The sequence below is a fragment of the Cibotium barometz genome, chromosome 47, assembly GCF_041138505.1.
Source record: "Cibotium barometz isolate CiBa-2024 chromosome 47, ASM4113850v1, whole genome shotgun sequence".
NCBI classification, from domain to species: Eukaryota; Viridiplantae; Streptophyta; class Polypodiopsida; order Cyatheales; family Cibotiaceae; genus Cibotium; species Cibotium barometz.
In genome coordinates, this window is record NC_141092.1 from 35,874,096 (window position 1) to 35,887,463 (window position 13,368).

The window sequence follows — 13,368 nt, forward strand, 5'->3', positions numbered from 1 at the left end:
CCCCCAATCTGTTCCATTTTGCCCAAAAACGAATTGTATCAGTGTCGATATTTATGTCGGTACAAAGGTCGATTTTAAATCAGTATATATGTCGGTAAAAACGTCGATGCTCCATGCATATATCAACGTTCGTTTCAGAGGTAGCGTCAGTATATTGGTCGATAAAGACACCAGTAAGGGTGACTGATGAATATACCGACGGTCATAACCGACAAGCATTGCCAAGAATTTCACTAACTATACAGTGGTGGTAGGACCCATATTTGCCATTGACAACTTGTCTAAACTCTTCTATGTGTATATTTCCGAATAGTAGTATAGTAGTTTGCAAGAAGGATGAAAAATGAATTTACATTTTGAAACATGGAGGTACCAAAGAAAGTGACACACATTGTGTTTATATTTTTTGATAATTAAAAAGTCTCTAGAGAGGCCAACAGACACTTGCACCACTATTAGTGGTGGTGGCTAGTATGGGGTGAGCCATGCGTTGGGGTGAAATGGTGGTGGGAGGATTTCTTGCTAGAATGGATACTATGTTGTTTTCCTGGTACGAGTAACAGTTCCGTCATTTCCAGCGAGGGCCTCGTATTTGTCCTTTCGTGTGAACGTGGTGCATTCAAAGCTGAGGGTGGCCGCAAGGAGGCGCTGGACGTAGTTGGCGACCTCGTAGGGGGTTTTACCGCCAGCACAAGTGAGCTCTGTGGGGAGCTCATCGAGGAAGGTGAGCTCGTAGACGGGGCTAGGGTTCATCAAGAAGTAGACGAAGTCCATCCCCTTCCACCCTCTTGCGGTGGTGGCATGGAACATGCCCATGCGGGTGTTCACAGCTACAGGGACTATGTTGTTCGCCAGCTCGGCAAAGAGCGCACTGAACCTAAGCACGAAAGGCTCCCTGCATGTCGTCCCCTCCGGGCATATCACTAGATCCCCTTCTTCTAAAAGCTTCCGAATCTGCGCAGCATCCCTCTCCCTATCCCTTACCAGCCTCACAGTCCGGATTGGCGCCATGACTTCAGACACTCGTGACACCGAATACACCACTGCATTCATCGGCCGCCCCACTGCAACTGCCACAGCCACAGGGTCCAGCAATGTCCTGTGTGTGCATACAAACAGTACCCCGTGTGATTTGCCCCCCTTCTTCACACAGGCCGGTGTTCTCCCCTTCACAATGAGCCTCAGCCCCACGCTTCTAAATGCTTTGTCCATCATGCCCAGCGGAACTCGAAAGCATATTGCCACCCTTATTAATGCTAAAATGAACCCTATTGGAAACCATATTAATGTTAACAAAGCCCATAATGGTGTTGGCTTATGCACTAATCGCCCATCATGGAAGATTAAGGGTTTAGGAAGCTTGCTTCGAGGAAGCGGATCCTGTATGGGGAAACGAGGCACGATGTATCCCTCCTGCAAGTAGTAAAGACAGAGGAGAGATGAGAGGGGGTTCCTTGCTCGAATTAAGGCAATCTAGCTCTTCGCTAGTAATGAGAGCTAAGCAAGATCTATATTAATTATATGAGTATGTATTGCAGTATAGTACCTTGCACGCTGCCAGGAAAGGGTAGTCACTGGGGCGATCACCCAAGCCGACATCAGGCAATGCATCTCTGAATTGCTGCTTGAGAGCCGTTGCTTTGTTGTCGCCCGCCATGACACCAGGGCTTTTGAGAAAGCCGGTGGCGCGGCCGGACTGGCTAATCTCGAGCTCAGAGCCGATCACCCCGTCGACACCCAGGTACTCTTTGGCGAAGGGCTCGATCATGATGCGCGGGTTGGCCGTGAGAATGTATCGCTTCCCGAAAGACGAAAAAACCCTCCATGTCTCCGGGTGCAGATCTTCCAAATAGAACTTGGGCAAGACCGCCCGCGCCACCGACGCTATGTCCGCCTCTCTCACGCCCGCACACGACACAAAAATCATCAGCTTTATGGCCGCCGCCTCCGACACACAGTGGTACAGTAACCATAATACCGGAGACAACAACAGCAGAGCTGCAAACCTCAACAACCCGCCGGCGGACGCTTCAAAGGCAAGCAACATAAAGTAAGGAAAGGCGCTGTTGTCCCTCAATAAGGTCCCATCTAAATCCGACACCACTGTTTGCTTCTCTCTACCCTCCGAGCTGCACTGATACACGGATGAGAATAATTGCTGGGATTTACAGCTTGTTTTCATCTTTGAAAGACGAAAAAGGCAGGAAGCAATCGCTCAAATTGAAAGGCAAGCTGGATGCCCTTCTCTCTAGACTTTGTCGAGATGAATGTGCCCCCCAACCTCTCTTTATAAGCTCGCTGGCTCTCTCTCTCTCTCTCTCTCTGTCTGCATCGCCCAACGCTTCCATTAATCGACTTCTCTGCAATACCATGAAGTTTTTTCTTCACGCTTTGTTGAGAATCAGGTGGAAGCTTCCAATGGTAGATATGAAGAATCGCAACTTTTCATCTTTTTAGTAGGTGCCTGTGTGTCTAATCATGATCATGGTAGTCTTATAGTATATAAGACTCTACACTAATTTCCAACTAGTGGTTGCTGCCTGCTTCTGCCGCCTCTTCAGCGCATCCCTTGTTTTTCTAATTGGTTGTTAGCCTACTTTGGGTGAAAAACAGTTGAACTTTGATATGTTTTGGAACTGCAAAATTTGGGAAAAAAACTTTAAAAGCTTTTATTTCAAGTAGGCGTCTGCATGATCTCTCTGTCTGTCTGTCTCTCTCTCTCTCTTTTATTCCAAATAAGCATCATGTGCATCACGGGACATATGCTATTTGATCACGTTCACTAACATATGCTAATTTTGACTTAGGTGATCCCAAAAACCTTGGCATAATTAAATGTTCACTTTTTTGTATTTCTATACTCCTTATCAAGTATTTTGAATGCTCCTTCTCAAGGAAGTGGGGAACTATGACCAAACTATATTCACTTCTAGTGTATGATCTCCCAAGTGGAAGGAAGGAGGAGCGTATAAATTCGATTGTAGATGGGTAGGGAGAAAAAATTGGGGGTGGTGCTCTTGGTTGAAGACAACTAATAGAATAATATTTCAAGGTTTACATGTTATACCAAAATTTATTTTTTAATGACCAAAAAAGTTAATTTAAGATCCAAATTATGTGCAAAAGATCTTATAAAGATCTATTAATGCACTATAATATATGAGAGCATTTCTAATAGTGCATCTTTATAGTAGATAGTCTAGAATTACTAGTCTATATTCGATGTTGATTCGAATAAGTATTTGATTATATGGCCCATCAATAACCCTCAATCTTCAAAGGGTTTTGTAGCATAAAGAACCACTAGTAGCAAGCTACTTGCGTGCTCAATTTGCCACCATTAAGGGCTAATTAACTGCAAATCCTCTCCATCTATAACACCTCAATTTTCATTTCTTTGTGCTTTATTGATAGAACTAGCAAAGCCAAAGTATTAGTTTCTTTCTATTCAACCTTCAAGGAAATAATACCCTTGGAAATATTGCATGTATCCCTCTTCTTCAATATACATATTGCATTCATTTTTCATATTCAAAGTATCCCTTTTCTTTAATATACATATTGCATTCATCTCATCTCTTATATTTGGACTGAACTCTTTTTATATCCATAATCTTCAGTGCATCGTTACACTCTTATTTATAAATATATATATATTCACACCATGTAGATTTTGATTTCCATCATAACATATTGCTTGCACCTTGTTTACATCCTTAAAGACATCTTTATAGAATTGTCAATTGCATCTTCATTGCAAAGAGACTCTTCCACTTCTATTAACACTGTAAATACAAAACAATAATTTAATTCAATACTTGGGGTATCTTTTTTATGTATGCATGTCATTGTTTGGGACTACTTCCTCTACCTTTGTAACCACCTTGGAGCCACCTCTATATCTCAAGATACTTTGTTTCTTGCATAACCAACTTGCTAACCACCTTACTCCAAGGTCACCTCTATATCTTGCTACTTTCTTTCTTATATCACCATCAAGTTTGATATCTTCTTCTTTACGTACTTTGGATATTTTTGTATCTTTCAGTCTTTAAGTAGATTAACCTACCTCCACTACATATTTTTAAGGCTATGAGCATGGTAGGGAGAATTAAATTAAAGTAGTGTCTTGAATAATGTGATTTTTCATGTTATATAATATAAGTGAGAATAAAAGTAATTAATAAATAAATTGTTTTAAGACTACATGTACTTTAAGCCACCATTAAAAGTAATTTTATATTTTAAAATAGCATCAAAATTCCTTAACAACACTATGTAGCATCAAAAGTTTTTTTTTTTTTAATCACATCAAAGATGCCTTATCAGTACCATGGTGAGTTGCATTGTATAGAACTAAAAGAAGGTCGTCTTAGCATGCTTACAACCTTAAACAACTAATTCTTATTTTATAGTTGGTTGATAACCTTTCCTTTGTTCACAGTAGAGAATAAACAAATACATGGATAATTTAACATCGAGAATTTTTCTCAAGTCATGAGCACCACGAACTTAACTAACACAACAAAGACTAAAATATAGTGCTTTTGAGGATATTTCATTATAAGGTGCATGACCTCTTATACTTTCTAGTTGAGGATGTGTTTCTCAAGTAATAGGCCACGTTTATTACTTCAACCCGATATTGTGTTTCTCAAGTAACAATCCTTTCAACCCGCACTACAATAAAAGCAAGCAATATTGGCGCTTATTTGCGACATTTTAGCGATGTTTTACGTTACGCTACTATAAGCATCATTGGGCACCATTTATATATAAGCGACGCCCAATGGCGCATGAAAAATAACTTTTCAAACCCGTGCAATGTTGCCGACGCATTTCTTTTCCCCCCAAAATATTCCTACACTCCTTTCTTTGAAGGACTGCACCAGCTCCATCTACTCCATCAATCTACCTCTATCCCATGCGTTTGTACTTCCTTCCTCTTCCTCTTCCTCTTCCTCTTCCTCTTTCTCTTTCTCTTTCTCTTTCTCCTTATTCATTACTACATGGCTATGGTGTGACCTAATGAAGGTATTCTTCTCTTATGCTTATCCCAGAGTACATAATGAGATTAGGGTTAAAGTTTAAATCACTAACCTTCTTTTAGCTTCTTCTCCTTCTCCTCTTTGTGAGCATGCTTAATATGTGCTGGTCTTTTCTATGTCTCTTATTTTTTGTAGGTGGAGTTCATTAGAGATGTGTTACTAATCACTTTTTTTAAGTTGATATTTTTTAGGTCTTGCATTAATCCTCTCCTTTGGCTTGACAATAAAGAGGTAAGCCCTCTTTTTGTGTATTTGTTAATGCAATCTCTATGTTTATTTCACCCTTGGGTGCTGGGTTTAGGTTTAGCTTAGTGCATAAAGCTTAAAGCTTATGCATAGAGCTTAAAGCATGAATAGAACTCTATGTATAAGACTTAATGCATGCATAAAGCTTATGAATAGAGCTTAAAGCTTATGCATGCTTTAAGCTTATGCATAGAGCTCCATGCATGCTTTAAGCTCTATGCCTAAAGCATTATGCATACAGCTTATGCATAAATCCTTGTGACACATAGAGCTTAAAGTATGCTTTAAGCTTATGCATAAAGCTTTATGCATGCCTAAGCTATGCATAAAGCTTTATGCATAGAGCTTAATGCATTTCGGTTAATGCATTTATCTTAAAGCATGCATAGAGCTTAGGTAAGTAGAGCTCATTAAATGTATTGCTAATAATCACTTTTTTTAATTTTATGTTTTGTAGGTCTTGCACTTATCCTCTCCTTCAGCTTGACAATAAAAAGGTAAGCCCTCTTTTTCTTGTAATTGTTAATTGCAATGTCGCGTGAATGATGGGCTCAAAGAGATGACAAAGATACAATATATCATCAAGGAGAAGGATGCTGCATGCGTTGAGAGCACTAGCCTTGCAAGACCTGATGAGCCAACAAGAACCATTGCAGGGAGAGCTCTGAAGAAGGAGGGAAAAAGCTGACCAAGTGGATGACCTGTGAAGGCAGCTTAAGGAGATCCAACAGGCCAACAAAGGGTTGAAGTAGAAAATGGAAGAGATGAAGAAACACATGGCCAGAAAGGATCAAGAAACCCTACAGATGCAGGATGATCTAAACAAGGCTACAGAAGGGCAAGCAAGAATGGAAGCACAAGTTGCCCTAATCTGAGAGGAGCACCTGAAGATCATAAGGGATGTCGAGAATAGGGCTGACAAGGATAGAGTAGAATTGGTGAAGGGTAGAGGCACAGCTAGCAGTACTGGATACCAAGGAGTATCCAGTACTGGATACCAAGGAGTATCCAGAGGTTTACGAGCTGGACATGGAGAAAATGGAGCATTGGAAAATCATGCAGTGGAAGACCTTAAGGAGGTGTGGATGTTGTTTTGGCAATGTGAGTGACATCAATCCACTCTTTTCCAACTATAATCTGGCCTTAGAGTGCTCTTGCATCTATGACATGAAATCTACACTCCAACTGGTTATTTCCTATAAATATTTTAGGAATGAAATACCCAACACTCATTAGACACATTTCATGTGAAATTTGAATGTAAGTGTTTTCTTATGTAAGTGTGGGTTTGCCAAGAGTTTTCCATGCCTCCAAGAATATGAGATTGGTGTGGACCATAGGATATATATGGGAATGCCATCGTTGTAGACCATTCTCAATTGGGAGTCCAATCCATATTCTTGGTGGGTTTAGTTTTGGTGGTAGTTCAGGGACGTTGAAAGACTTACCAGTTATTGTTGGGGGTGAGAGAGTACCCTTTGTGGAAGCAGTTGGGTGCTAGGAGTGGGTGTTGGCAGAGGATCGGATACAGGGCACTCCCTGTCCCAGAGGATCATCGTTACCTTGCCCTTGAGAAGCTCCACGGTAGCTGTGTTGTCAATTGAGTTGATTGTACATGTGGCATTCTTGACCCAGCTCCCTCCAAGGTTTGGTCTCACCTTGTGGAAACCATATAAAACTTACAAGCCAATGGGTTAGAGACATTATATACAATTTGTGTAAAAGACCCAAGACTTTGTATACATTGTCCACTAGGTAGTTAAATTTTGGCATGAGCATTGTGAAGAGATGGTTTGCCTAGGGAGACCCATGTTTCCCATGGCAAAAGATTGTGGCTAGCTATGGGAGATAGCAAGGCACGCTTTCTTTGCATATTTTTTCCAAAGGGGAAGTCTAACCTTACGTGAAGGGTTGTCGTTTCGTGTTGGGGAGCTATGCTTACACTCAGGGTGTTAAGTGAGGCAAAGGCCTTGTAGGGTTCATGAAGGTACTGGCCGGTTTGCGACCACAAATTGCATTTCGAGTTTGCGGGATTTTAAAATTAATTTTCTAAAACATAGTAACACTTGCAGACTACAAAATCTGAGATTATACACCACTAAACGCAATTCATTGGTTGCACATTTCTTGTTAAAAATTTTCCCCATCAAATAAATGTACTTTTCTTTAATCATATGAGCGCCATTCAAGTGAAGATCCCATTCTTTTCCGTGCTTCAATGTGAAGGGCAAATCACATGCCATTCTCTTTAGCAGCAGTGTTCTAATTTTCTCCTGCTTTTTTGTTTTATTTTTGCTTTGAGGAGGTTTGTTTCTTTTTTTGCACCCCTTGGGGAGTGGAGTCTCAAACTCACATCCCCACTGTAGAGCTGTACTACTAGGCAAACTCCCTCGCCCCTCTACTAATAATGAGTTCAAGCATTCAACTCGACTCCCAAAACTGGTTTGGCAACCAAGCTAGATGGTATCCAAGGAACGAGCTGAAGCATTGTCCATTTTCAAAACCAGTTTGCAACATTTCAAAACCCTCAAATATTATTGGTTGAAAAGATTTGGGCATGATTCCCAAGATAAATTAGTGCATTAATAGAATAATTTTTTATTATTAGAATTTAATGTGTGAAATGAAAGCAATCTACCAGAGTTGTTGCCAACAATATATGAACCGATGAGGGCGTGAGAACAGGCCCCAAGAAACCTTCAAAAATATACCACAACTTCCGAAGGCAACATACACACAATGGGCCAAAGAGGGAGGAAGGAGAGGAGACTCGGGAGAGTAGATCAAATCCCTTACACTAAAGTCCAATCAAAGGATTGCTTCTAACTTCAGGAGCGGCGTGCCCATTCCTCTCTAATCAAAGCAAACACCAGGAGAGCATTGCAATTTGCAATCCCTACAAACAGACGTGACAACCCTTCATGATTGACCCCTCTGATGTGATATGATTGACCTTTGATGCTCGAAATGTAATTAACTTCAGAATCATATCTAGTTACATGTTCTAGTATGGTATCATGATATTCGGACAAAAATAAGGGAAGAAATTGGTCAGGATTTGCATGTTTTGGCCCTATTTCTCTAAGCATCAGTATTGTGCCCTACTAGGGTAGCCCTTATTTCAGAGTGTCATATTTAGATGAGAATTATTATGAGGCTGGCTTATGCATATGATAGCTTATGTGCAAGACCTTGTAAGGTGGCTTTTGACTGGGTGTTATATTAGATGAGAATTACTATGAGGCTAGCTTATGCATATGATAGCTTATCTATCACAACTATAAGGTGTCATTTCACCAAGTGTAATAACTTTTTACTTTCTTGGTCAACCACGTAAAACATGGTTGAAAAGCTTGTTGAATATGTATCAAACATGGACATTTTTGTCAGAAATACAAAGGGATTGGTATAGGGCAACTTCAAGGTACCATTTAAACATGGATATTTTTGTCAAAAATACAAAGGGATTGGTATAGGGCAACTTCAGGGTAGCATTTAAACATATGTCATAGTAGCCAATAGGTAATGTGAGGGCCTTCTTTTCACCAAGCATTGACAGGTTTGCCAGAAGCATGATTATGTAAGCTCTTAAATACCATACATTGTCACTCAAATGATAAAGATAGTAAGATTGCACGAGATGACCTAATGCAAGTTTGTGCAAGTTCAAAGGATGGAAGCTCTATGGCTGTAATCTATTGATGGCAAAGTAATCATACTACATGTACCTTAGATTTTGTCAAAGAGGGAGGAGATAAGAGTAAAGAGGTGATTGCATCCTTCCACACACCAATAGGTCATATGCATTATCTTAAGAGTGCCTTTTAAAGAATAATAATCTCAGTGGGCTTAAAATCTCATGATTGGCACAAGTTCTTGCAGGTATGTATGATTGGTTTGGAATTTCAATTTTCATCCTTCAAGTTTTACACAGTTTACTCATCAATGTTTGTTTATTGATGGCATTGCTTTGTAGTTTGTGCTTCCTGTTTGTAATCAAAGACTGTGTAATTGAAGACATTGGGACTCCCATTTATAATGTCATGTAGCCCAATAGCAGTGACATGGACCTTGGCCACTAGAGCAAAGCCTCGATGAGACGAAGCATGCCCAATGAGTTTTAGTGGGGTCTAGGGGTGAGGGTGCCCAAGTCGGAGCACTTGGGTGGCCGAGTAGGCCCCTATAAGTGCCTGAGAGTGTGGAGTTACTCCCCTCTATGGCTGGGTGGTGACTAGAGCTCCTTGCCCTCTTGTGTTATGATGATGGCTATGGTGGATGTAACATATAAGATCAGTGGATTTCTTAGTTAAATGGATTTCTTAAGGAGATTAACTTGTAATCCATTGAGCAGGCAAGAATTAACTCGAGAGAATTTGTGTACTTAATTGAGAAGCATTTTCTAACTAGTATTCTCACTGTACTTATTAGTTAGATGGATTTCTTAAGGAGATTAACTTGTAATCCATTGAGCATAAAAGAATTAACTCGAGAGAAGTTGTACACTTAATTGAGAAGCATTTTCTAACTGGTATTCTCACTATCCAATTGCACTTATTGGTACACATAGTAGATGAGGTGGCCATAGTAGGTACTATCCATGGCTAATGGATATTCTGTTTGGAGAGATTTATGAAGATCTTAAGGGTTTTTTGAGGCAAAGTGCAAGGCCTAAAGAGAGTATGGCAGAAGGTTGTTTATAGTACAAGAATCACTAGTGCATATCTTAGATTTCCTAAGCCAAATAGATTCGTATATGCCTCAACTTTGTCACAATAAAGATAACGAGCAAGTACTTAGGAGGTGCCACAAGGAAATGGGATCACTCACAAGATGGGTGAATTATAACAAAAAATGAACAAGATATAAGGTGCACATGTGGAAAGATCAAATGCTAGAAGAGTTTTTAAAAGATATGGAAACCTTCCATACCCCCTGGAGCTTGCTCTTCTCCCCGTCGACATGCCACTCAAATGGTTAGATGATACTCTTAGGCAAGTAAGGAATAATGGTGAAAGAATTAGTGAGTGAGAGATAGACACATTCTATGCCGAAGATTATATCGATGTATACATCGAGCCCCATAAGATCCCCTACCTAAAGAAAACTCTCTTTAAAATGTTAATAACAAGGTCCACTCTCTTGTAGTGCTACTTCCACTCTATTTTTAGTTTCTTCAAAGTAACCAAGGTCTCCGCTTTTCCAAGATTCAATTGCACGAATGTCAATCTCATAAAACAACCGGTCAATCAAATTGAAGAAAGGACGGATGTCCTATAAAAGAGTTGTTCTTAGGTTAGCAAAATATTATTATGTATACCAGTCTCAGAAATATCCAAAGGTGGTAATGACAAATTTGATCCATTCTACAATTCCTAGGATGTAGCACAATTAGATGTACACAAGATTTTCTTCCTAACCTTAATCGCAAGTAGTTTGTTGGTAGTAATATACTAACAAGGTGGTTCCTCTTAGCTTAACTGCATAAAATCTGAGAATCAATTGCAGTATTCTAAATTGGATACTCTCATGCAAATTTCTTGTACTCACAAATAATGGACCAAACTAATCTAGTTACTAGTACACTAATTTAAGCCAAGTCAAGGCTCAAAATAGACTAAAAATAGCTAGTATATCAAGGTTGCCAGAATAGGCTCAAACTAGGTGGGTAGATGCTTCTCAATGTCAGGCCTAGAGCCCTAAGTTTAGTTTACAAAAGGATTCTTGAGGAGTTTCCAAGAGCCAATTTAAGTAAAGTGACCCCACTCATTGTGTCAACTACTTTGCCACGTTCTCACAAGCTTAGTTTAGTTTACAAAAAGGATTCTTGAGGAGTATCCAAGAGCTAATTTAAGTAAACTGACCCCACTCATTGTGTGAGCTACTTTGCCAGGTTCTTACAAGCTTAGTCTCACCAAAGTAAGTTAATAGGATTAAATTTCGGTGCATATACCAACACAAGAAGCTATAATATTGATGCGTATACTATCGCTTATACCGGTGCCAAATGCTCTATGATGATTTTTTTTGGCAAAATGGTGTATCGAGCTATAGATTATTGTAGCTAGATACAAGGTATGGATAGCAACACTATATATATGCTAAAACATCATGTGTACAAGTCAAAATAGTGTGCCAAGAGAGGTGTGTAGAGATAGGAGTGCACTACTAGTCATTGCTAGGATCGAGCATAGCATCCTATACTAATGCATACAAAACCTAGGGGATTCACTCTTTGAAAACTTATGATATCACATGAGTGTACAAGAGGGGGGTTTTTTTAAATGAGGCATAAGATTATAAGGTAGGGGCAAGGCCATGTATTTAGGTGAATACTAAATCTTAAATTTAAGTTAGGGTGTGGGGGCCTCGGTAGTACTTACTTTCATGGTGCATGTATGGTAATAATCTAATAATATCAAGAAATGATCACAACAAGCTTCAATAATGATTCATGTAGGTTGTGGTGATTTACATTGATGATTTCCTAATACTTAACTATTAATGACTCACCCTAACCCTCCTTGAAACACATCCAACAAGAGATTACCTAATGAACCACAACTGTCTCGTGAGGATCTTTCCAATTGGCCGAGCTCGTAATCCTTAAGGTCTCCAAGCTCTACAACTCCTTGAGAAGCAATTCCACCATGTCTCGCGTTGTCACACCGCCGCGTTGCACTACATGTACTGTTAAAACCCTAAGATCTCTCTAGATAATTGTTATGCATAAACATGCATAAATCAGGCATAAACTCAACCACCCAACCACCCCCGAGCCCAAGGGATGCACACATGAATAATAATGAAATACATCATACCTCTACCTTGATGTCCCATACCATCAAGAGGTATAACTCCAATCCAATAGCATGTAGCTAAAGTGTGAAATGGTAGATGAGTAGATATGGACCTCTACACAAGAGACTATAGCATAAGCCCTCAAGTCTCCAAGCCCCCAAGCCCTCAAGTCTCCAAGCCCCCAAGTCTCCAAGCCCCCAAGCCCCCTTTGAGTGTGCCCCATGCCCCTATTATATAGGAGGGCCCTCAAGTGACTCTTGACTTTCCATTTCTCATGTGTGACCCTTGGATACCTGACCCTAACCTTAACCCTTAAGGTTAGTCCTAACCCATGCTCCACTAGAGCTTGTTCCCATGCTCCCATGCTCACAAGCCTAATGTGGGTTAGCCTCCTAGTATATGCACACATAATGTGTATATAACATAGCACACATAATGTACATATAGCATACTTCCCCTCTCTCAAAACATTGCACTCTTCAATGAAAAGAAGGAGAACTGCGCTGAACAATCTCAACCGACTCCCAAGTCGAATTCTCAATTTCCCTATCTTTCCACCTAATTTTAACCTCAGGGATTAGTCAACTACAAAGTTTCCTTTCCCTGAATTCAAGTATCTTATCGGGTTCATGTGGAACATAGGATATTACATCGACTTTAACGAGTTCTTGAGGAGTAACTGTGTCATCCTCACCTCCCAGTTTCCCTTTCAATCTATCGATATGAAACACTGGATGAACTCTAACAATTGGAGGTAGTTTTAGTTCATACGCAACCGTGCCAACCCGATTTATAACTCGAAATGGACCACAATATCTAGGAGATAAATTCGAGCATTTTTCCATTGACAAAGTCTGAGAATCTTTAGGAACATTAAAATAAACCAACTCTCCTGGTTCAAAAGACCGAGATGAGCGTCCCCTATCAGCATAAAACCGTGCCCTATCATGAGCACTCCTGATAGAATCCCGAGCTTCGATCAGAATTTTCTGCATATCTCGCAAGAAATCCCTCGATGCATCAAGCTCGATGTCCTTATTAAGACTGACATCAATAGGTGCCCTGGGTTAATACCCATACATAAGTATGCACGGACAAAAAAATAATAGCCGTAAATTTAGAACTGTTATAGGTAAATTCCATCATTGGAAGATATTTTCCCAATATGATGATTTTCTAGAGACATATGCACAAAGCATATACACTATAATCTGATTCATACACTCTGTTTGCCCATCAAACCACTGCGGATGATCAGAACAATTCACATTCAAAG

The 13,368-nt window shown here is 40.0% G+C and overlaps 1 protein-coding gene across 1 annotated transcript; it reads right to left on the minus strand.

Moving 5' to 3' along the window:
- Positions 1 to 368: 368 nt before the first annotated feature.
- Positions 369 to 2,242, minus strand: LOC147611633 (glycerol-3-phosphate acyltransferase RAM2-like). The gene is made up of 2 exons (XM_086785002.1): positions 1,547 to 2,242; positions 369 to 1,413 (listed from the first exon to the last, which is right to left on the minus strand). The coding sequence occupies exons 1-2, from the start codon at positions 2,180 to 2,182 to the stop codon at positions 535 to 537; spliced, it is 1,515 nt and encodes a 504-aa protein (XP_086641128.1). The 5' UTR covers positions 2,183 to 2,242; the 3' UTR covers positions 369 to 534.
- Positions 2,243 to 13,368: the final 11,126 nt, after the last annotated feature.